Source organism: Oncorhynchus mykiss, chromosome 20 (assembly GCF_057628025.1).
Source record: "Oncorhynchus mykiss isolate SJ-2025 chromosome 20, ASM5762802v1, whole genome shotgun sequence".
NCBI classification, from domain to species: Eukaryota; Metazoa; Chordata; class Actinopteri; order Salmoniformes; family Salmonidae; genus Oncorhynchus; species Oncorhynchus mykiss.
In genome coordinates, this window is record NC_143041.1 from 2,435,044 (window position 1) to 2,460,747 (window position 25,704).

At 40.9% G+C, this 25,704-nt stretch overlaps 1 protein-coding gene across 2 annotated transcripts; it reads right to left on the reverse strand.

The window, feature by feature from the left end:
* Positions 1 to 1,335: 1,335 nt before the first annotated feature.
* Positions 1,336 to 24,902, reverse strand: LOC110498796 (leucine-rich repeat-containing protein 4B). 2 transcript variants are annotated; one of them, XM_090211994.1, is made up of 3 exons: positions 24,593 to 24,902; positions 6,568 to 7,157; positions 1,336 to 6,437 (listed from the first exon to the last, which is right to left on the reverse strand). In XM_090211994.1, exons 2-3 carry the CDS (start codon positions 6,808 to 6,810, stop codon positions 4,425 to 4,427), a joined length of 2,256 nt encoding a protein of 751 aa, XP_090068120.1. In that variant the 5' UTR covers positions 6,811 to 7,157; positions 24,593 to 24,902; the 3' UTR covers positions 1,336 to 4,424. The 2 variants fall into 2 exon arrangements, with proteins under 2 accessions (XP_090068120.1, XP_021431097.1); XM_021575422.3 differs by lacking the exon at positions 24,593 to 24,902 and adding an exon at positions 20,207 to 20,841.
* Between the last annotated feature and the right edge of the window lie 802 nt (positions 24,903 to 25,704).

Below are 25,704 nucleotides of genomic sequence, written 5' to 3' on the forward strand. Positions count from 1 at the left end.
CATTTCTTCACATTTAGCCATGGGGCAGAGAGAAAATGTTGCGGTTTTAATGTACGATTGCTGCATTTCTTTACATTTTGCCATGGGGCATAGAGAAAATGTTGCAGTTTTAATGTACGATTGCTGCAATTCTACACATTTTTCCATGGGGCAGAGAGAAGATTTAGTAATTTTATAACACATTTAATGCAATTCTACACAGATTATCTTAATATGATATCTGATTGAGAGTGACTAACAAAACCAATGGGGTAAATCAACTATTAATACTACAAGCTGTTCGCTAGACTAACTTACCAATATCTTTTTTTTCCTGACATGGCTAATTGAGTGACAGCCAGTGACTGACATAACAAGTGAATAACTGCTGATGCACAACCAAATTGCGAAATTGCTAAATGATATTATACTATTCTAACTCGCAACAGTAAATGGAGACATCGACTAACATTTTTTTTTTTATTGATCCGTGGGCCTACATAAGGGACCTTCAGTTGCCCATCCTTGCATTAGGCCGCACACTAGTAGTCCAAATGGCATAAAGCAGGGATCATTCAGCCATGGGACAATTTTTTTCTTAAGCGGATGGGGCCGGAACATAATTATAAATAATTGTTAAACTGCAAATTGACCGCAAGAAGCCCAAACAGATATAACATTTGACTAAAACATACTCATTTCAAACCTTGCGTGGAAATACTTTGTAACAGATTTCCAACAAAAAAAATGTAATGAATTGACTCTGACACAACTTCCATTGATGTGACTCTAACCTAACATGGGCACCGTGCGAGTGGTCAATGAAGTACTAACTCCCTTCTCTTCATAAGAGGTCGGAAAACTAAAAATGACAAAACACACAGAAGAAGTGATATTGTTCAGAATTCATTTCATTTTTGTGTTATAAAATCCACGCCGTAACTTAATGTATTATCATGTCATTAGAATATTACCTGGCTTAACTGATAAACTCAAGTGTTTTGGAGTATGTGGTTCTCAAGATGGGAAAACAACAAAACTAAATTGGAACTGTGTGTGTTGAACAGTTCTTAATGAGAAATATTCTTCACAGCTGGCAGAAAGTTAAGCCAAACTGGCATAGACAGCAACGTATAGTACCTCTCAGTCATTGTAAGACAATCATAGAAGTGTAAATACCATATGTATTGATGTGGCCAAAGTTGAATAGAAAAGTAGTACAATGTTTCAAACCTCCTACTACACCATTTTGTATCCCTGGGTTTATGATTTATAAGTGACATCAGATGACAGTACATTGATAATGACCATATCAATAATATTACACTTTAGATACAACCAACACTTGCGGAATTCTTTTAAACAAATGAACCCAAAAATGATGCTTTTATTATTTTGCATTTAAAGAAATCTATATGTTTGCTATAGCTTAACTTCATTTCTTTCACTTCATTAAAAAGCTTTCCAAACAACAACATAGTTCAGTTTCTCGTTCTGTTTATCAAATGGAATCTTGTACCAAAAGGTCAGTTTGTGGTTTACAATACAGTATTCCATCACTGTGGGGGTTTGACAATGACAGACTCAGTATTCCATCTGTTGCAAGAGGCCATCATCATCTTCTTTTGTAAAGCAGAGTAAAGATGACATAGTTGTTAAAGTTCACGTGTTCTTTACTGGTGTTGTTACTCGGGCATGGTTTAGTAGTTCCTGTTGTGCATTTCTTCCGTCATATTCCATTTGGGTAGACATTTACTACACCATTCATTTCAGGGTGTAACAGGGTCCTTATAATAATAATGATAATAACAACAACAACAATACAACATGTATAAATAATAATCTAGCTTAATAATAGACACAGTTTCTCCAATGGTATGAAAGTGACATGTCTACAATAGCGACGTTGATCATCAAACATTGGGCCAAATATTATAATAATTCCAAGATCTTGTTCTGTGGTTTACTCTCATGTAGCACACTCAGAGGTATTTAATATGCTCTCTGAAACCTGACAGGGCAGTTACCAAATGCACATCACCAGTGCAGCCATATGTTGGAGTTTTTTTAGACTTCATTTATATTCTAGTAGCGTCTCAGTAGGGAAACAGTTGAACCCTACTCGCAAAAAGTGTCTGCCGGACCACATTAGTAAAATACTATATCATTATTCTACTTTACGCTTTTTCAGGAGAAGTACCATAATTACTGAAACTGGGTGTAAAACGTAAAGGAAAAACTCCCTCATAGTTCCTTGGTTGGGCAACCTATAAACTGACCCGTTGTTGACTACAGTTTTGCATGTTGTTTTCATATACTAATCCTGATCAAACTAAATGAAAGCCCTATGTAAATGTCTAATTCAACAGATATAATCATATGTTCTACCAGAATTGACCATATTTTTGACCACCATTCAATTGACCACCATTCATGTTATCATTATTTCCCCAAAAACATGCACCTTTGTTTCTCATTACGGGAGTAACCAGAAGAACCAACCATCCCCACTCACTCAAGGCACCAGCTCTGAAAATGTATGCAGCTCTGCGAGGAGAGAGGGGTGCAGCAAAAGGAAATGTTGAGTGGATAACAAATCACACAGAGCAGCATGTTGGTGCAAGATCACCTCCATATACAAAAATACTACTTGCTGTGTGTAGTATTACAGTTACACATACATCTAATCTCAACAATCGCTCTTCCACTTGAATATGGTCGGCGTGTTCAGTTTGCTCTCAATTGCAACAACCATTTTCAGATTTTCTTGAGATTAAGAAGTGAAGCGGAAGCTTTTTCAGGAGACAAACTGGATTCTGTGCCACTTTAAGCGTCCTTTTAATGCCAATGTAACTCTCTCATTAGAATGACTAAAAGCCTGTCACAAGATATTTCAGAACAGACATCATACTAGGATTACCAAGATGACTAATGGGTGAATCGTATACCATATAGGTTCAACCTATATTTAAAAAATGTAGCCTACTGTATCACTCTTTATAACTATTGTTTGTTTTCAATTGGTTTCCACTGACCTCCATGACCTCGATATATGATTTCTTTATTTATGTGAATGATACATGGCTAGACAATTGTTCAACATTATATCAAACTAGGCAAAAAATAATTGAAGACAGTTTAAATGCACAAAGCTTTAAACGGTATCAACACATGAAAGGTACACTGTAAAAAGGTGGTTTGTTCAACTGTTTGTCCAACAACCAAATACTATTATCATTCATTCCTGTTACACTAAACCAAATATGGTGGTTGAACCCACCGACTGAATGCAATGGCAAAGACAGGCATTTTAATCACCCTGTTGACGGCATTATGTAGCATCAAAATGGTCACCATGAGAAAGGAGTTCATTACAAATTCCCCACTTCTAGCAAATATCTTGCCACTGATCTGTTGTTTTACACTTTGTCAACATTTCCATTGCCCATACAATTCTTTGCATGATATTAGCTCACTGTTTAGTTATTTCACCTGCATTTGCTGATGGCACATGCAGGCACCTGAAGCTCTCATTTGAGTAATCAAGTAGCCTGCTGGAATATATGGAATATACTCTCAAGACAAACCAGAACAGAAGTGTCCAGTTATCACAGACAAAAGCTTGTCTAACAGAACACTGGGGGACCTCTCCTACGATTTTACAATATTCATGGAAGCCAAATTCATAGCATCACAATGAGTGTTGCAATTGAGCCCTTCTGTTTTGGATGAGTAGCCAAACTCAAAACATATGTAGTGTATAAGTCAACCTTCACAATCACCACCCCTGATAATACACATTACAGCTCATACATCCTCCAAAATATCTCTGCATTGGAATCTGCAATGTTACATACTCAAATGAAAATATACTTATAGAATTTGTGAATTTTCACAGTAATTTGTACTGTACTGTACCCTTTGTCTTACCATTTATGCCTACCTACGGCCTCAAGGGAGACTATTGAGTTCATACCAGAGTGTCTTTCACAAGTGTTTTCTGTAAAAGAGAAATGACTAGAAATGTCTAGTCCTGTTATGTCTCATAACTCAAACTTCAATGTGGTACGTGCTGTGCATGTCTTGACAGACTGGCCAACAATGACTTAGGGAATTGAGCCACAGTACTTTCTTCTATGTGAATACAACTCATAGAAACTGCAAGAAACATTTGCTTTGGCACAGATTTACATTGTAGCGATGTTCGATATTTAACTCCATTGCCGTGACCGTTACTACAAACACAAGTGGCCCATTGTGGTAATCCTTGGCTCAGTACACTTTAGCTGACCAGCCTATGCGTTTGTGTATTGCGGTGTCAGTCTATCCTCTCTCTTGGTGTAATGTCAATGCACTGTAGTGTCTAATCATTCAGTGCGTAAACCAGCCATCAATCCCCTCTCTGTCGTTCCCTTGCACTCTCTCTCTTTCCTCACTCTTTCTTCTCAAATTTGAGTCTCTTGAACGTTTTCCTTTGAGTTTCCCTTGAACAGAAGAGGTTCCATTTGTGGGTTCTGGTTCTGGCCCATGAAACCCTTGATCGATCCATGTAATCCCATGGGGGGCATGGGGAGGGACATTGGCAGAGGTGGGGAAACAGAAAGAGGGTTGGTGTTGGTGCCATTTCCAGACATGGTCTGGAAAGTGGCGGAGGGGATTGGAACCTGTGTACAGGAGATTGGGATATCCTGGCCTTGCTGGTTAAGTGGAGACATATTGTTCTTGTTGCTTAGAGTACCGACTCCTGCCCCTGTCCCAATGCTCAGACCCATCACATTGTTGTTGAAATGATTGGCCTTGTAGTAATGGTTAAGATGCTCTGATCGCCCAATGTTGGGAAGGTTGACTATTTCCGGGTGATGCATCCTCAATGTTCCGTCTCCTCCGCACCCAGATTGCATGGTCGATCCCCCTGAGATGCCGCTCCCGGCCCCGGCACCAATCTCGTCTTCCACGTTGATGATCTCAATAGCGCGGGTGGGGCCATGGTGCTTGTGCAGCTGGTGCTGCTTCCTCAGCTTGTAGAAGACCACAAGCATCACGGCTGCCATGAAGGTGATGGCCACAAAGCAGCCAATAATGATCTTGGTGGTCTTCATCACGTCGTCCAGGCCAGTAATGTTTGTGACATCCATTATCGACACTGTGACTGTATTTTCAGTGTTTCTGGTGGCACGCGGGGAGAAAGAGTGGAGAGAAGAGCGAGATGGAGATATGGTGAATCCAGCCCTGCCTTTACCCAGTACCCCTCCTGAAAAAGTGGGACCCAGGTAATCTGGTGGTACGTAGGTTTCGTTGATGTACTGCCTCCCAGCATCCTCACCATTGTTTGTTTCCACGGTTTCAACAGTGACGGTGGTGAAGAAGCTGTAGGGGTTGCTGGAGTCGGATGAGGACACGTTGAGCACTGCAGTCGCCGTGGTGTTGCCTGCGGAGTTGGTCACCATGCACGTGTATTGGCCCGTGTCCTGCACAGTAACGTTGGTGAAATTCAGGGTTCCGTCGTGAAGGACTGAGATCCTGACGCGATACGATCCATGGGTCATGAGGGTGCCATTTGGGGTGAGCCAGTTGACAGATGTCATGGAGGTGCCAGTGCGACACTTCAGCTCCGCGGCCATACCCTCTGTGACATTGAGGTCGGTGGGTGGCTCTACGATGACGGGAGCGTAGCATGTGAAGTGGCTCTGGTCCAGCTCACCGATGTAGCGGCCCTTCAGGACTGGGGGCGCGTGGCAACGGGCACAGCATGTGGTGTTACTGGGCACTGTCTCCTTGAGCCACCAACTGAGCCACAGGACATCGCAGTTGCACACCCAGGGGTTGTGGTTGAGGTGCACCCGCTCCAACTGGTGCAGCGGGGTGAAGAGGTCGTGGGGCAGTGAATGCAGAGAGTTGTGGGACAGATTGAGCTCCTCCAGGTTCTTCAGGTCGTCGAAGGCATTGCGCTCAATGACCGTCACCTTGGAGTGCATGAGCCACAGCTTGCGCAGTGACACCAGGCCCTGGAAGGAGCCCGGCCTGACGATCCCCAGCTGGTTTCCTGACAGCTCCAGCTCCTCAAGTCTGACCAAGGGTGTGAGGTTGGGGATGTCCTTCAGGCCGCACATGCCCAGGTTCAGGAAGCGCAAGTTGACCAGGCCCTCAAAGGCGGCCTCAGAGATGTAGTCCAGCTTTCTGAGTTCGCCCAGGTCGAGCCGGCGCAGGGAGGGAACGCGGTGAAAGGCGTACGCTGGCAGTGTCTCGATAGGGTTGTTCCGTAGCCAGAGCTCCCGCAGCTTGCTGAGGTACTCAAAGGCCTGCGATGGTACCAGCGTGAGGCGATTGTCAAAGAGCTCAAGGGTGTTGAGGTTTGGCAGGCCATTGAACGCGCCCACCTCAATCTGTCGGATGTGATTCTTGGAGAGCTGCAGTATTTCCAAATGCCGCAGGTGCTTGAACGTGTCTGACTTTATCACCTGTTGAGAGATATAAAAACATGCTGGTACATTGTAGCCATATGAAACCTCTCTGCAGTAAAGCACACTCTGTTCATATGCGTACATGTATGAATTGTGGGTAAATGTAATGAGAGAAAGGTATATTTACCTGAATCGTGTTCTCTTGTAAGTTGAGGTATCTTGTGTTCACAGATATACTGTCCGGTACGTCCTCTAAACTCTTCCTTGTACAGATGACACGGCTTGCCTGATTGGAACAGCTACAGGGGTTGGGACATGGGGGTACTGCCTCTGTTAGCTGAGGTCCATGGTGGTGAAGCCACAGCAAAAGCTGGACGAACCAGAGGAGGGGGGAGGGGGTGGAGGGGCTGGTCATCATGACAACATGCATGGCAAATTGGTCATGACCCACCCTGAGTTCTAATATGTTGATAAATCACCTCTGATACAAGACAATTAAGCGGTTCTCTTGATGTTCATTTTACCAGTACATTCTATTCTTCTCTTTCAAGTCGTTTTAAAAACCATGAAGAACTGTTAGATATTAAATGGTCTCTTGATTTACGTTTTATATTTCCTCACTTGACTTTGTTCATGTCAGTTTAAATATAGAATGCCGTCTATTTTTCAGCATATTTTTTTTAAAGAATTAATAATTGTCCCCTGACAATTATTCCAATAAAAAAGGAGATGTTTGGTGAATCGGCTCTTGAAAGGGGTGTCTCTAGATGCTCCTAACTGTAGGAGGGAGAGAGAGCGAGAAAGAAAGAAAGAAAGAAAGAAAGAAAGAAAGAAAGGGGATCAGACAACTGAACAAGGCACAAGTACTGACACATTAGTTCTGTAACTGTAGAAGCACTGTGAAATATTTAATTATGTGGAATGCAATTACAAGATTGATGGTCAATAGATAAAATGCATGGAAAGTATGTAAACTTTCAGGTTTACACTAGAGCATTGGTTCTCCCAAATTAGGCTCTAGAGCCTACTAGTGTGTCACCTACTATTTAATTCATAGGTTGAGGTAAAAATGTTGGTCGATGCTTGATACTTGTTCAAAAGGTGGATCACAAAATTCTAAAAAGCTCACTTGAAAGCTAAGGTGTGTCACAATTCAAAGCACCACAGGCCTAGAGCAAAATAAATATTGGTCATGAAATAAATGTAGCATATGATTCATTACTCAATGACGAGAGTAAAAGAAACATCTTTGGTATTTATGAGCACAATCATACACACGGTAATGTGCGTGGAGAAAAGGTATTTGCAGAGATAAATAGACTTGATCACATACCAACATCACTTTAAAAGACAATAACAAGCAAGTACTGTACTGTCAGTTTGAAATTATATTTAATGAAGTATAACCCGTTTTTAAAATCAATGTTACATAACTACTGCTACATGAGGGAACCAGCTAAAAGTTTCCCCACATCCAATACATGGTGACCTAGCCCTATTGTTCTGAAAGACAGATATTAATTGAATCACAATTGGTTGTACTGATTACTAAGAACTGGGGGGTCTGCTTTGTGATACTGAGGGGCAGGGGCGCAACTACGGTTTTAGATGTGGGGGGGACATAATATACTGTGCATCCTGTTTCCATTGATCATCTTTGAGATGTTTCTACAATTTGTTTGGAGTCCACCTGTGGAAAATTCAACTGATTGGACATGACTTGGAAATGGAACGCACTTGTCTATATAAGGTCCCACAGTTGGTAGTGCATGCCAGAGCAAAAACCAAGCCATGGGGTCAAAGGAATTGTCCGTAGAGCTCAGATACAGGATTGTGCCGAAGCACAGATCTGGGGAAGGGCACCAAAACATTTCATCAGCATTGAAGGTCCCCAAGAACACTGTGTCCTCCTTGAATAAGTTTATATAAGTTTATATTCAGAAAGTATTCAGACCCCTTGATTTTTTCCACATTTTGTTACATTTTGTCATTATTCCTATTGAAAGTGTGTGTTTGTAAATCCAAACTGAATGGTTATTGTTAAATACTTGGGTAGTCTCAACCGATGTTGCACAATTAATGAGGGCTTCCTGTAACTGACTGAGGGGAAGGTGTAAGCTAACTTTTATGCAAAATGTTACTACTACTTTGAGTGAGATGTATTCATTTTTGTCGTTACAGCCTTATTCTAAAATTGATTAAATTGTTTTCCCCCCCCCATCAATCCCACACAATACCTCATAATGACAAATCGAAAAAAAAAAATTTAAACAGTTTTTGCAAATTTATTAAAATAAAGAAATGAAATATCACATTTACATAAGTATTCAGACCCTTTACTCAGTACTTTGTTTAAGCACATTTGGCAGTGATTACAGCCTCGAGTCTTAATGTGTATGACGTTACATGCTTGGCACACCTGTACTTGGTCTCTCCAGGGTTCAAGTCCGGGCTCTAGCTGGGCAACTCAAGGACATTCAGAGACTTGTCCCGAAGCCACTCCTGCATTGTCTTGGCTATGTACTTAGGGTCATTGTCCTGTTGGAAGGTGAACCTTCACCCCAGTATGAGGTTCTGAGAACTCTATAGCAAGTTTTCATCAAGGATCTCTCTGTACTTTTCTCCGTTCATCTTTCCCTCAATCTTGACCAGTCTCCCAGTCCCTGTCACTGAAAAACATCCCAACAGGATGCTAACACCATCATGCTTCACCGTAGGGATGTTGCAAGGTTTCCTCCAGACGTGACCCTTGGCATTCAGGCCAAATAATTCAATCTTTCATCAGGTTTCATCAGACCAGAGAATTTTGTTTCACATGGTCTGAGAGTCTTTAGGTGCCTTTTTGGCAAACTCCAAGCGGGCTTTGATGTGCCTTTTACTGAGGAGTAGCTTCCGTCTGGCCATGCTACTGTAAAGGCCTGATTGGTGGAGTGCTGCAGAGATGGTTGTCCTTCTGGAAGTTTCTCCCATCTCCACATAGGAACTCTAGAGCTCTGTCTGAGTGACCATCGGATTCTTGGTCACCTCCCTGACCAACTTCTTCCATTTAAGAATGATGGAGGCCACTCTGTTTTTGAGATGTTTCTACAATTTGTTTAGAGTCCACCTGTGGTAAATTCAACTGATTGGACATGATTTGGAAAGGCACGCACCTGTCTATATAAGGTCCCAGAGTTGACAGTGCATGCCAGAGCAGAAACCAAGCCATGAGGTCGAAGGAATTGTCAGTAGAGCTCAGATGCAGGATTGTGTCGAGGCACAGATTTGGGGAAGGGCACCAAATGTTGCAGAAATGTTTTGGTACCCTTCCCCAGATCTGTGCCATCGACACAATCCTGTCTCGGACTTCTACAGACAATTCCTTCGACCTCATGGCTTGGTTTTTATTCTGACATGCACTATCAATTGTGGGACCTTATATAGACAGGTGTGTGCCTTTCCAAATCACGTCCAATCAAGTGAATGTACCACAGGTGGACTCCATTGAAAACATCTCAAGGATGAATGGAAACAGGATGCATCTGAGCTCAATTTCAAGTCTCACAGCAAAGGGTCTGAATATTTATGTAAATAAGGTATTTCTGTTTGAAACATTTCTAAAAACCTGTTTTCGCTTTTCATTATGGGGTATTGTGTCTCGATTGATGAGGAATTTATTTGATTTGATCCATTTTAGAATAAGGCTGTAACGTAACAAAATTTGGAAAAAGTCAAAGGGTCTGAAAACGTTCCTGTACTGTACATAAATCTATATTTGTTTATCCAGTAGAATAAACACTCCTCACAGCCTACCTGACCGCTCGGAGGCATCCATCCGCATGGTCCAAAACCACAACGTTGCCTCGTTTTGTATCACATTCCAACTATAAAACTCGGGGGGGGGGCATGTCCCCTTTGTCCCCAGTGAACGTTGCTGAGGTGTACTGCCACACCAAAGTGAACCCAGTTATCTGCACCTCTCCTGACTGGTCTGCATCTACACCTCTCCTGACTGGTCTGCATCTACACCTCTCCTGACTGGTCTGCATCTACACCTCTCCTGACTGGTCTGCATCTACACCTCTCCTGACTGGTCTGCATCTACACCTCTCCTGACTGGTCTGCATCTACACCTCTCCTGACTGGTCTGCATCTACACCTCTCCTGACTGGTCTGCATCTACACCTCTCCTGACTGGTCTGCATCTGCACCTCTCCTGACTGGTCTGCATCTACACCTCTCCTGACTGGTCTGCATCTACACCTCTCCTGACTGGTCTGCATCTACACCTCTCCTGACTGGTCTGCATCTACACCTCTCCTGACTGGTCTGCATCTACACCTCTCCTGACTGGTCTGCATCTACACCTCTCCTGACTGGTCTGCATCTGCACCTCTCCTGACTGGTCTGCATCTACACCTCTCCTGACTGGTCTGCATCTACACCTCTCCTGACTGGTCTGCATCTACACCTCTCCTGACTGGTCTGCATCTACACCTCTCCTGACTGGTCTGCATCTACACCTCTCCTGACTGGTCTGCATCTACACCTCTCCTGACTGGTCTGCATCTACACCTCTCCTGACTGGTCTGCATCTACACCTCTCCTGACTGGTCTGCATCTACCCCTCTCCTGACTGGTCTGCATCTACACCTCTACTGACTGGTCTGCATCTGCACCTCTCCTGACTGGTCTGCATCTACACCTCTCCTGACTGGTCTGCATCTACACCTCTCCTGACTGGTCTGCATCTACACCTCTCCTGACTGGTCTGCATCTACACCTCTCCTGACTGGTCTGCATCTGCACCTCTCCTGACTGGTCTGCATCCTCCAATAGGCCTATAGGGTTGGACTGGGGTGCAAGATCCTGAATTAAACTTGAGGGACCCCCTAGTATTGCTTCTACACTCCCCTCATATGTATTTAGGAATTTGTAATTTGGCTCTATACTCTAGCATTTTGGATTTGAGATCAAATGTTTAATATGAGGCAACAATAAGGAATGCCACCCTTTATTTGAGGGTATTCTCATGCACATGATCTGTTTTACCATTTAGAAAGGAAAGCACTTCATGTAACTAGTCTAGTATTTGGTCCATATTCCTTGCACACAATGTAACTACATCAAGCTTGTGACTCTAAAAACTGGTTGGGAGCATTTGAAATTTGATTAGGTTGTGTTTTGCCCGATAGTAACTGAACGGTGAGTGATGACTGGAGTAATGTTATTTCTAAGTGAGTAGATTAGATGTTTCTGAACACTTCTAGATTAATCCTGATAATGCCATGATTAAGAAAAATCATGAATGAATCATGAATAATGATAAGCGAGATGCTGTTCAGAGGCTACAACAAAAGACGCTTATCTCTCACCATTACCAATAACAGGGAGTTTAACATTTTTGGGGGGAGGTATGATCTTTGTGCCTCATTCGTGATTATCCATAATAATATAAAATGGCACATTATTAACCATTCAGTTCCTATTAGGCAAAACATAATTCAAAACAGAAATAAACAGCAAATGCATCCAACAAGTTTGTAGAGTCACAAGCTTAATGTAGTCATTGCGTGCAAGGAATTTTGGACCAAATACTAAACAGTTGACTACTAATACACTATAAGTCAATGTCCAAATACTTATAACTTCTTCAAATGGGGGGACTAGATACATAAATCGCTTTCATTTCGAAACAGCAAAACAGATATGTATTAAAATACCCTAAGATTATAAAGGTGACATTCTGTACCGTCGGCTAATATGAAACATTCTATCTCAAATCTAAAATGCTGGAGTAAAGAGCCAAATGAAACATTTACCCTCATTATCCAAATACATATGGAGGGGAGTGTAATATCATTTCAATAGTCCATTACACAGTGAACAGGTTTTTCTGTTAAGCAACTCAGCCCTGCACCTCTAGTGTGATACCATCAGGCTACTCAGGATGTACACATACTGCATTTTTTTTAATGTAGACACAAACAAGTAATTTATAGGTTATTGATGTGTACCATTTAACTATATGATTTCTACCTGGTCATTTCTGCCACATAGAATACAGTGCTTCCACAATTTTTATTTAACCTTTACTTTCTAACGTAGGAAAGTCAGTTAATTAAGAACAAATTCTTATTTATAATGATGGCCTTCCCCGGCCAAACCCTAACCCGGACGACGCTGGGACAATTGTGCGCCGGAATTTGGGTAGTAAAATAGCTAACATGGTCATCTTAGCATATATACAAACATGGGAACCCCATTCCATCCTCCTCCACACAAACTACCCTGTCCCTTTAAGACCGACAAAGATGGAGACCTTCAATAAAATAATGTATGTAGGTCAAGGCCCTGCTGTTCAAACAAAAGTTACTTTAGCTCAACTTATTGATATATCCATTCATATCATACTTCTCTGGTGAATAGTCAGATTTGAACCCAGGTTTATAGTTAGCCCAAAACATCCTCTCTCCTACGCAATGCCATGAATTCATGTGGTCCTAGAAACCTGGTTGCTATGGCACCGGACTCACACACCATCTTGTGTTTTACTGCCCAGTGCACTATCCTATTCCACTCTAGCACTGTGCAGTTAGCAGTTTGCTAGCAGATGTACTTCAGTCGTTTTCAACAAATCAGTGTCTCTCTTTTTGCTCAATTAACACGTAAGCCACAAGCTTTTAGGGTTCCGTAGGCTACTACATGGTCGAGTGACTGCATGTCAACAGTCCACACACTTGCTCAGTAGTCATAGTATATTTCCTACTCTGACAAAGGGGTCATTAAGAAAGTGCTTTACAAGTGTTCAAAGAATTCACCCAAAACAATCTGAAGTACTGGGCTGGTGGATTACAGCTCAGTAATAGTAATAATTATTGAGTAGCCTCAGTGAGTCCAATATATCTTTAGACCAAACGTAACATATATACAGAGGAAAGAAAGAAACCGTCAATTGCACATACACCAACATGTCACAGTATCTGGTTCAGTGATGATCCCTCAAAACATATGCATTGCACACGAAGGCCGAACCTTGCCTTTCACAATAACAGGAAACAAACTCTTCATGAATCATAATCTGCATACAGTATAGGCAGCAGATTAGGTAAACATCAATCGCTTTTCAAATATTTCTTGTCTTAGCAGCCATTAAGAATATGCTAATTACAGAAATGTTCTTTATCCACCCTCACACCAGCCAGTGGCGACCTGTCATTCAGGGCAGGTGGGGCAGAGGCCCACCTGTTTTGAGCACTACATTTCTAGAAAATAAAAAATAAAACGTTCTGGGGGCTTGCCTGTTTTGCATGTTATTTAGGCATTAATACATGTCACATATCAGTTTGCAAACAATGTAAAACAAATAAAATACCAGTCAAAAGTTTGGACACACCTACTCATTCCAGGATTTCTTTAGTTTGACTATTTTGTACATTGTAGAATAATAGTGAAGACATCACAACTATGAAATAACACATATGGAATCATGTAGTAAGCAAAAAAAGTGTTAAACAAATCAAAATATATTTTATATTTGAGATTATTCAAAGTAGCCAACCTTTGCCTTGATGACAGCTTTGCAACTTCTGGCATGCTCTCAACCAGCTTCATGAGGTAGTCACCGGGAATGCATTTCAATTAACAGGTGTGCCTTGTTAAAAGTTAATTTGTGGAATTTCTTTCCTTCTTAATGTGTATGAGCCAGGAAGGAGTGGTAAACAGAAGATAGCCCTATTTGGTAAAAGACCAAGTCCATATTATGGCATGAACAGCTCAAATAAGCAAAGAGACACAACTGTCCATATTTACTTTAAGACATGAAGGTCAGTCAACGTGGAAAATGTCAAGAACTTTGAAGGTTTCTTCAAGTGCAGTCACAAAAACCATAAAGCGCTATAATGAAACTGGCTCTGATGAGGATCGCCACAGGAAAGGAAGACCCAGAGTTACCTCTGTTGCAGATGATAAGTTCATTAGAGTTACCAGCCTCAGAAATTGCAGGCCAAATAAATCCGTTACAGAGTTCAAGTAACAGACACATCTCAACATCAACTGTCCAGAGGAGACTCCGTAAATCAGGCCTTTGTGGATGATTTGCTTCAAAGAAGCCACTTCTAAAGGACACCAATAATAAGAAGAGACTTGCTTGGGCCAAGAAACACGAGCAATGGACATTAGACTGGGGAATTCTGTCCTTTAGTCTGTTTTGAATTTTTTGTCCAAATTCCAAATTTGTGTCCAAATTTGAGATTTTTGCTTCCAACTGCAGTGTCCTAGTGAGACGCAGAGTAGGGGAACGGATGATCTCCGCATGTGTGGTACCCACTGTGACGCATAGAGGAGGAGATGTGATGGTGTGGGGGGTGCTTTGCTCGTGAAACTGTCTGTGATTTATTTAGAATTCAAGGCACACAGCATTCTGCAGCGATTCGCCATCCCATCTGGTTTGCACTTAGTTGGACTATCATTTGCTTTTCAACAATACAATGACCTAACACACCTCCAGGCTGTTTAAGGGCTATTTGACTAAGAAGGAGAGTTATTGAAAGATGCATCAGATGAACTGGCCTCCACAATCACTCAACCTCAACCCAATTGAGATGGTTTGGATGATTTGGACTGCAGAGTGAAGGAATAGCAGCCAACAAGTGCTCAGCATATGTTGGAATTCCTTCCAAGACTGTTGGAAAAGCATTCCAGGTGAAGCTGGTTGAGAGAATGCCAAGAGTATGCAATGCTGTCATCAAGGCAAAGGGTGGCTGCAAAGGGTGGCTGCTATGAAGAATCTAAAATATATTTTGATTTGTTTAACACTTTTTTGGTTACTACATAATTCCATGTGTTATTTCATAGTTATGACGTCTTCACTATTATTCTACAATGTAGGAAATAGTAAAAATAAAGAAAAACTCTTGAATGAGTAGGTGTGCCCAAACGTCTGACTGGTACTGTATATCAATGAGTTAATAAAGCTGCATACAAGCATGGTCTCTTTTTTTGTTTTCTTGGGTAATGCAGCTCCAAAATGCAGGTGTTTCAGCCTAGCTCAGTGCTTTCTATGGTGATGGGGCAAGCCAGCAGAAAATACGGAGCGTGGCGCCGTGATTGGCTCAGTGTTCCGTCACTCATAGGGACACTACGTCACCGCCAAGTTTAAGGGTGGACCTTGAAAATTATAGCCCCTAGAGTGCTGCCATAGAGTTACATTAGAAGTGCCCATCCAAGAAGGCTCAAGGTCATTGGCCACAGATAAAATGACGTCAAATCACGTTATATCTACAGTAGCTTTGATTGGACTGATCATGTCAACATTATACTTAAAAAATCTTACCTAGCGGTCATCATCATGAATCAAGTCAACAATCTACTGGCAAATCCTTTTTAATCCTTGTCATATGAAGAGAAATAATGATTATAAATTATAGATACAACGAATTGATGCTCGTTGCCCTTTGGACATAAACATTACTCAACAAGTTGGAAATCGCAAATTCAACAATAAGTGGTTTGGAAGGAATCAGTGGCTAACTGCAAGCATTGCAAAGCAATCATTAGCCTGCTATTCAGTGGAGTGGCTGTGTGGTCCCAAGTCTAAGATTAAGGGTCTCTTTTCCTAGTTGAAAATAATAAACATTCAACATCGACCATGCTGTCAATGAAGCATGATATGTGCTGCACTCAAAACAACTGTTATCTCGGAAGTGCAAAATCTGACTTTAGTGAGTTCAAGACAATTGGGAAGTTGGGAAAAATGAGCTACGACTGGGAAAATACGTTTTGAACTTTCATTGAACTCAGAACTTGGGACTCTTTCTAGAGCTACGACCTGAAGAGCACTGACATCATCATGATTCAACCTTTTTTTCCCAAGTTTCCAGTTGTCTTGAAAGCACCATAAATCCAGAGAATGACAGACTTTGATGACAAAGTTTTATGACAACATTTACCCACGAAGGACCGCCGCACATCCTTCCTGTTCAAGTGAGCACAGCACTACAAGGTGAGTCCAAAAATGTATTGTATGCTGCTTCATAAATTATGTAATATGCCAGGGAGATATGTATACTGTAGCTAATAAAGTAATACTAAGTGTATGTTGTGTACTAAGCTGTTAGTAGCCCATGTGTCTCCCCCTCATAATTTGGTCTATTTTCAGCCCCTTAATTTCGTCTACTGTTCTGACTTGGTGGTGCACATGTAGCCTATAACCTGTTTTTGAGAAATGTAATCATCAAATATTGCAAGAGCTTTCATTATCTGCTTATATGCCCACTTTATTTATCCTACAGTTCTGACTTGGTGTACAGGGAGAACACTGTAAAAACAGCCCATTTTCTGAATTCTGTCACCGTACATTTCAAAAGTGCTGATCAAATCAGACTATGTCGGTCTCGCTCATTAATGTCTTAATTCAAATTGCCTCTTATCCGCTTGTCGTCACCCTTATGCCATAGTTTGTACATCTCAATTGTCAGTAGAAAATATCAGCTATGTTTTTTTAAAGGTAGTAAATGAGGCTGAATAAACTGTTTCGCTGCCAGACAAGGCTCCGCTGATAGCCAGGTGTAGCAGTGGTATAGTGTAATTAATGTATTGTTAATGTATTGTTTAGTGTTGTGTTGTGTAGTGGCTTAGGTGGCATGCATCCCACATGTTTTTTTCCCCCTACCAAGATTTACATGCGAAAATCGCCACTGAAACCAGCACACACACACACACACCAAAGTACAGTTTCAATCCATGATCCTCCACTATAATTGCAACATTGAGACAAATTATTATTGTGTCAAGGTGCATAACATAGCCTCCAGGTCTTTGCAACAGACAGTAGAATTGGAGAAGGGGAATATATTCAATGTGTGTGGTGTTCGCTCACAATCTAAGTGGGGCCTACACTACAGGATGATACCTCTGAGACAATGGGCTCGTCCATAATTGTGAAAATGTCCCATTTTATCGTGCCGATCTTGTTCAGGAAATTTCCATTTTCATTATATAAGAACTGTATGTTGGGCTTTACAAGACGACAGAGAGACAAACCACTGTAAAACAAGTTAATTAGCCAGACCCATGGCTTGATAGGGGAAAGATTGCTCTTCACTAAGGGCTCGATTCAATCCGTATTGCGGAAAAGCCGTGGTATAGAGTGATTTAAATGTAAAGGTATTTTCTGATTGAGCCGATATATGCAGTGTTTACCATGAATGCAGTCTCTGTGACAAAGGGGGAACATTGCCTTAAATGTTTACTGCTCTATCTTCAGCGGTATGGACTGAATCGAGCCCTAAGACTCATTCCAAGGCCATCAAAACATCTAACAGAACACACATTGTTGTCCATAGATGTATCCCTTTTTTTGAGGACACTTTCATACACTCTGTGCATTGTCGATGGTACAATGGTGCAATTCTATAGTGCATATTCTCTTATTAGGGTCACTTGGTTACATATCAGTGGAGGCTCCTCCTCAGAGGAAGGGGATGACCATCCTCCTCAGTGAATTTCATAACAATACACATTTTAAGCATTTTAAAAGTTATCCTTTTTAGATAAAACTATACTAAATACAATCATGTCACCAAATAATTGATCAAAACACACGATTTTGTAAAGAAGGTCTACAGTAGCCTCAACAGCACACTGTTGGGTAGCACCATGGTGTAGCTGGAGGACAGCTCAGGGTACATTGACTTCAATACACAAACTAGGAGGCTCATGGTTCTCAACCCCTTCCATAGACTTACACAGTAATTATGGCAACTTCCAGAGGATGTACTCCAACCTTTCAGAGCTCTCACAGTATGAACTGACATGTTGTCCACCCAATCAAACACCCAATCAAATGATAGCTAGCACTGCAGTGCATAACATGTGGTGAGTAGTTGACTCAAAGAGAGAGAAAGACAGTAGTTGAATAGTTTTGAACAAATTAATTTCTTCCAAACTTAAGGAGAAAGAGTGTCATTTTTTTCCACTTTCAGTTTCACTTACTTAGCTAGCAAATGCAGCTATCTAGTTTAGCCTACTGAAACACCCTGCTCAAACAAAGGGATGCTATGTTAGCTAGCTAGCTATGACTTTCCAACAAAACACATGGAACTCTTCCAAGTTAAGGTATACTTTTGGTTTGACTAATGTATTGCCACCGGGGCCCACCAGTGTAACTGCTTACTGTCTGTACACTGTAACATTACTGCATGATTGTAGCGTGTTTACTAACACATTAGTTATATTAGCTATGATGACTATGACGTCACTTTAGCTAATATGGTGACAACGATGTAGGCTGTATGTAGCGGTTTGGCTTGGAAGGGTTTTTTCACCGGGTCACATACAGCTGATGTGTTGTGCATTGAACTCCACATGGGGGTGAGGAGGAGATCGCATAGATGCGAGAAGGAATACAACGTGGCTGCAATGAAAGTGAACTGTGTTTACTCGTGATCAGAGGTGTATTCATTCCGCCGATTCTGCTGAAAAAACATTCTCTACATGTTGGCACCCATGTACTACTACACACAATCAGTCGTGGGAGAAGAAAGCATTCAATCGTGAAGAAACAAATGATCCGCAACCTGTTGACCAAATGTACAATACAAACACATGATTATTGTGTAATCACTATATTCTACCAATGCTTTATTCTTTGGATCTGGTCACATGTTGAGGTGATTATTGTGGGGTGACACTTTACACAAATAGCCTTTGGTTATAATTTACTTCAAAAGCCTGCAACTATTATGTGAAATATTATGCAGTTATAATGCATTGTATAATGTAGACTTTTATAATAGTCTTATATTAATCATGACTAAATAACAGCCATTTTGAGTCAGTTGAAATGTTGATACATAACAGAGACATAGGCCTAATATAGCCTGTTATACAGCTTATTATGAGACAGTTTAAAGGTTAATAGCCTATATGGGTATAACAAGTTATAAAGCATTACACAAGCAGTCTTTAAGTGTTAGCATTTGTGGCTTTGAATATTCTTAGGCTAAAGGCTACCTGAGCATTAAGAGAGATCCTGTATACCAGGCTCAATTAGGCCTAATATTTACAGCTGGTCTGAGATTAACACAAAGGCACACAGGTGCAGCAGGCTAACATCATCTCCTGTAACTATGACAACACTAAATGGATTCGGAGTTGTTGAAGGTGGGAATCCGGTCAGGATGAGACTATTTAAACAATAGTTGAAATCAGTGTTTTATGGGGGAAATTATGTTACGGTTAAAATGGTGGTTTATACTTCATTTGCAGGGGATTTTTTTTAATCTTAATTTGATCATTTTACAGCATCAAATGGAGAGTCTAAATCATTGGAATAAAAGTCGAATTAGATCATTCCCATATCATTCAAATGAAAAATGGTTGTAATCTATCCTCAGTGTATGACCAAAGCACAATAAACCCTGGTGACTATAAATGATCATATAATTCCAATAATGCAGCTAGCCTCGCGCTGGAACGCAATTGAAATTAGAATAGGCCTAATTCTGCATTACAAAATGGCTTGCATCGACTCTCCTTGACTAAACTAAACAAATGCAACAAAAATAATGTTATTTAACATTAGGCAGGTATGTTACAAAATAATCTGATGTATGATTCCAGCACCTTTTCTATTTGAAATTATCTTAAGAATGGCTTACAACACATTAGCTTTGATTTCCAACATTTTCAATTGTAACCCGATGGTTTCCCCCGATATTCATTTATACTAAGCAATTTGAGCAAATAAAAAGGTAATGTCTCCACCTGATATACGCAGAATCATACCAAAATAACAAATAGGTTGACTACGACGGCCATTTCACCTTCGTCCAATAGACTCATACCTTTCTGTTTCAATTTCTGGGGTGTGAGGTCGACGTTCTCTCTCCTTTCGTTCCCTCTCTTCTCGTCAGTTCCCCAACCCCTTAACTATCCCTCTTTTTCTCTTCTCTAAATTGATTAGCTCTCTTCCACGGATGTTAGCTCGGCTCTCTTGTATTCCGCAGCACCAACGCAACGAAGGGACTTCATACACCGATAGCACGTTCAACAGAAGCAGAACCCACAAACTACACGAACAGGGTGCAGAAACGTATACATTAACATAGTTAAATCGTTAGTCAGTTCAAATAAGAACGAAATCCGTAATGGATGCATCCAATCATCTTCTCATCCTTGGAGACGCGCGCAGGCAGCAAACGAGACGGCGCCCGTTTGGCATAGTATTTTCGCACTCCAGCATAAGCGACAGTTTACGCACATTCCGTTGGTCTGCAGCTGAATGCCACGAAGTCAGCGTAGACCTCAACATGGACCACAGAAGACCATCCAACCATTGATTATGAACGGCCATGATCAAGAAACTCATTGTAAATAACAATTTGTTCTTAACTGACTTGCTTAGTTAAATGAAGGTTAATATATATATATATTCCAAGACAAATGGCTGTGATGCACTAATGTCATTATGGTCTGCAATGCCGGGTGAGTAGGCTATACTCAGGTCCAGTGGATTTGAGGGAACCTAGATACATCTATGGCCGGCCACGAACTGTAGTCACAGAGTGTAAAGTGTTTGATGTGACTAAGCACTCTATTGATCGATTCACTGATTGATTCTGCACATTTCAGGAAAAGTTGCACCGGATTTCTCTGCAGTGTGGTGGTCTTCAGATCAGGATATTGCTGGTTCACAATTGCATCTCACAGTTAGTGAGCATATTGCCACTGGGCCTTTTGGCAAAGAATGCTATTTCACTACCCCCTGGACATTTTCAGTTGTACTATTGTGGCATAAACCTTACATATCAGACCAATCAACATTGGTTTAATGCAGTATGAAAGTTTCCTAGACATACAACACTTTGTCTTTTCAATTAGGGTTTTAAAGTTTGGTACTTTATCTAAGGTTGTGGCATCATGGCATACGGCTTATTATGACAGATGGACAACAAATCGATAAAAAAAACATGGACCATCTGAAAAGACATAACAGCAAATGGTTTTATGGGGACATAGCAGCCTTGGACAGCAATTATGTATATCGGGATGCCATGTGTGGCATGTGGTCCCATTAGTCTGTTCTTTGTCCTGTCTTTCTCATACTTTGGCTCCTAATCTAAAAGTAATGGAGTTACTTAGTGACACTACTCCACCTTGTGTATACTTTGCTCCTTGACTGTTGTTATGGCCCTTCACATCACTCAACTTTAGCGACCCGTTGTAAAATGCACTGGATCCTGTCACTCTGTTTCCATGCATACCATTAAGATTTGTGTTGAATTATAAAACACAATACTATAGCTATTCTCAGCAATAAACTGCATGTGGAATTTGCTCTCAATCAATGTTCAAGCTGCACCCACATTAACCCATGTTAAGTTCAAATGTCGTAGCTTATACAACCACACCCCCAGCACCACTTCCCCTCACCTCAATCCCCCATCTATCTCCACAGTACAGGCTGTGGAGGTGAATATTCAAATGAAGAACCCCTCAGATATGTACCTCTCTCTCTCTCATTCGTTCACCCTCTCCCTCACTTTTCGACTCCTCCCCTTCCTCTCCCTGAATGCCGTAGTGAGCATAGTTCACAATTGATAGCTTTCGCTAAGAGCCGCACAGCAATGCGGTCTCTGTGCCTTTTGCCTCTCTCGTCCTCTCTCCCACCCCCTCTCTCCATCTCTCTCTCTCCCCCTCTACCTCTCTCTCTCTATTAAATTTCCAGTCACACAGTGGTGCAGAGGATATTCCTCCTTTTCATTCTTTCTCCCTCTTCCCGTGCTCCCTTGCATTCCCCCAAGCTCCCTTGCATTCCCCCATGCTTCTTTTGAAATCTTAGTCCTCTCCCTCTCTGGCTCTCTTTCAATCCCTTCTCGCTCTCCTCTTCCTCCGTACATCTTTTTCCCCTTACAATCCTAGCGCCATTTAAAATGATTCAACACACACCACCAAAGCCCAGCCCACCCCACTCCCTGCCTACCCTCTTGCCCCCCTCTCGCTACACTCTATCCTCACTGTGTCATTGCTTGTGTGGCAGTGTGTGTGTCTGAGTTTGTTTGTTTGCGCATTTGCGCGTGTGTGAGTGTGTGTGCATGTTGAATGAACAAACACTCATCGCTGTATTGCTTGTGTCATCAGTGCAGAGAGGCTCTCTGACAGAAATACAGTTGAGGAGACTAATTCTGCTATTGAGAGAGAGGTGTGTATGAGCGCCATCTCCAATACAGCCAAACACATGAACTCTTAATGGTGTGTTAGGATCCACATGGTAGAGAGATAGAAAGATAGAGGGGGATGGAGATTTGGCAGTGACATGCCATTGCAAGACACATGTAGCATGCTGATAGCTCTGGAAAGGTGCAGCTAGGACTGTGGAGACGCACAGGAAGGTGCTGGAACATAATCATCATTTCCATGACACTTTGGATCAAGGATGTTGGATAGCTGTCTATGCCCTGTCTTTTCAGATATAGCCACACTAGTTGCATGCAATCCTATTGTAGTGAACATTAGTTTACATGCATTGTTTGACAATGTGAGTAATTTAATATACTTTGAGATTCTACTAAACAAAATAGCAGTCTGCTTGATAAGCATCTGATGTGAGCTTGCTAATGAAATGACATTTTGGTACTTTAGACTTCTGTATCTGTTCTATTTATAGAACTGTGACTGAAAAGACAGAACACTGTTCAACGTCATCTGTAATAGAGAAAGAAAGATACTGAGATAATTTAGTGCTATTCATGGTGACAACACTGTGTGCTGTGTAAGGGAGGGAGAGAGAGAGAGCAAGAGGAGAGATCCTAGTGTCACAGTATCTTAGCAACTGCCTCCATCTCCTTGGAGACAAGACCTGACATTATTTCCCGTTTGTGAAAAATCACTTTGGTTTGTACACTATGTGTTTTTGTTTGTGTGTGTGTGTGTGTGTGTGTGTGTGTGTGTGTGTGTGTGTGTGTGTGTCTGTGTGTGTGTGTGTGTGTGTGTGTGTGTGTGTGTGTGCGTGTGTGTGTGTGTGTGTGTACGCAAACACTCATGTTTTTGTGCAGATATGGGCATGTTGTGATTGCGAGCAGTATGTGCAGTGATGGGGTGGTGATGCATTCCAATGCAATATGGGTATATTAAAGAATTACTTTCAGAAAAGAGTTTAAAAAGAGTCTGTTAAAACAATATATTATGACAAATGTTACCAAAAATGCCTAACCTGAAAGTAATATTATGAATTATTTCTATCTAGTTAATTAACATAAAAAAACATATTTATTACAGGGAAAAATAAACAGAAAATGTTTCTGTACAGTTTATTATTTTTCCCAATCAACAAAAAATACTAAGAGATAAAATATTATTTTCTAATTTGGGTTCAACTTTATAAAAGCTGTCAATAATAAACATTATTAAAACTTGTATAAAATATCAATAAATATGTATTTCATAACTTTATAAAAAATTATTAGCGTTTATAAGCAATTACAAGTTTTCAAGTTTTTTTGTCACATGTACAATGGAATGCCTTTCTTGCTCTTTCCCAACAGTGCAGTATAAGTAGAACAAAAACATGAGAAATAGAAGCAACAGCCCCTTCAGAAAATATTCACACCCCTGAATTTAAAATGGATTACATTGAGATTTTGTGTCACTGGCCTACACACAATACCCCATAATGTCAAAGTGGAATTGTTTTTTTCAACATTTTTACAAATGAATAAAATGTTATTTAAAAAAAATTTAACCTTTATTTAACTAGGCAAGTCCGTTAAGAACAAATTCTTATTTACAATGACGACCTACACCAGCCTAACATGGACGACGCTGGTCCAATTGTGCACCACCCTATGGGACTCCCAATCACGGCCAGTTGTGATACAGCCTGGATTCGAACTAGGGTGTCTGTAGTGACCGAATGCTGAAATGTCTTGAGTCAATAATTCTTAAGCCTAGTCATCCCGCTAGCTATGACAACTTCCTGTGAAACTGGAGGGCGCGCAATTCAAATAAATAATCATAAAGATGATTCATTTTAAACATTTAGGTACATACAAGTGTCTTATATCGGTTGAAAGCTTAAATTCTTGTTCATCTAACTGCACTGTCCAATGTACAGTAGCTATTACAGCGAAAGTATTCCATGCGATTGTTTGAGGACGGTGCCCCACATCAAAATATTTTTCCACAGGCACAGGTTTCATAAATTCACAAATAGCAATTAAATATTCACTTACATTTTGAAAATCTTCCTCTGATATGTCATCTAAAGGGTCCCAGCTACAACATGTAGTGTCGTTTTGTTAGATAAAATCCTTCTTTATATCCCAAAAGGTCAGTTTAGTTGGCGCCATCGATTTGAATAATCCACTCATTCAACATGCAGAGAAAGTCAAAATACGTTTCTATTTACTCCTCAGATACCCTAAAATGTAGTCAAACTATAATATTTATTACGGAAAGAAGTATGTTCAATAGGAAACACGGACTAGTAGGTGCATTCTGTCTTCATTGCGTGAGCAAACACGAATTTCCAAGACTGTGTCCCTGTACTAAAACGGATATTTCTTCTTCGTTTTGAAGTTATGAGCCTGAAACCTTGAACATAGACTACTGACACCCCGTGTAAGCCATAGGAATGGCATTCAGGGAGCTAAGTTTCAGTATGCCCTAATACATTCTATTGTAAGAGCATGGTCTCTCTCCAAAAAAAACTCTGGTTGGTTTTTCTTTGCATTTTCTCCTACCATATCTATTGTGTTATATTCTCCTACATGATTTTAACATTTCTACAAACTTCAAAGTGTTTTCTTTCCAATGGTACCCATTATATGCATTTCCTGGCTTCAGGGCCTGAGCAACAGGCAGATTACTTTGGGCACGTCATTAAGGTAGAAATTTAGAAAAAAGGGACCTAGCCCTAAGAAGTCAATAAGTATTCAACCTCTTTGTTATGGCAAGCCTAAATACGTTTAACGTAACGTAATACTACCAAAATGTGGCAAAGCAATTCACTTTTTGTCCTGAATACAAAGTGTTGTATTGGATTTGCAATAAAAACATAACACATTACCGTGTACCACTCTCCATATTTCCAAGCACAGGGTTTATGGATATGCTTGTAACTGTTAATTAAGGACTGGGGAGTTTTTCAGGGAAAAAAAAGAAACAGAATGGAGCTAAAGTCACAGACAAAAACCTGGTTCAGTCTGCTTTCCACCAGACACTGGGAGATTAATTCACCTTTCATCAGGACAATAACATAAAACACAAGGCCAAATCGACACTGGATATGCTTACCAAGAAGACAGTGAATGTTCCTGAGTGGCCAAGCTACAGGTTTGACTTA

Bases quoted from the DNA above. Each gene is read 5' to 3' on its own strand.
- LOC110498796 (XM_090211994.1), bottom strand. From the start codon at position 6,810: ATGCATGTTGTCATGATGACCAGCCCCTCCACCCCCTCCCCCCTCCTC. The intron at 6,438-6,567 runs GTAAATATACCT...ATCTCTCAACAG, and splicing joins TACAAGAGAACACGATTCAG to GTGATAAAGTCAGACACGTT.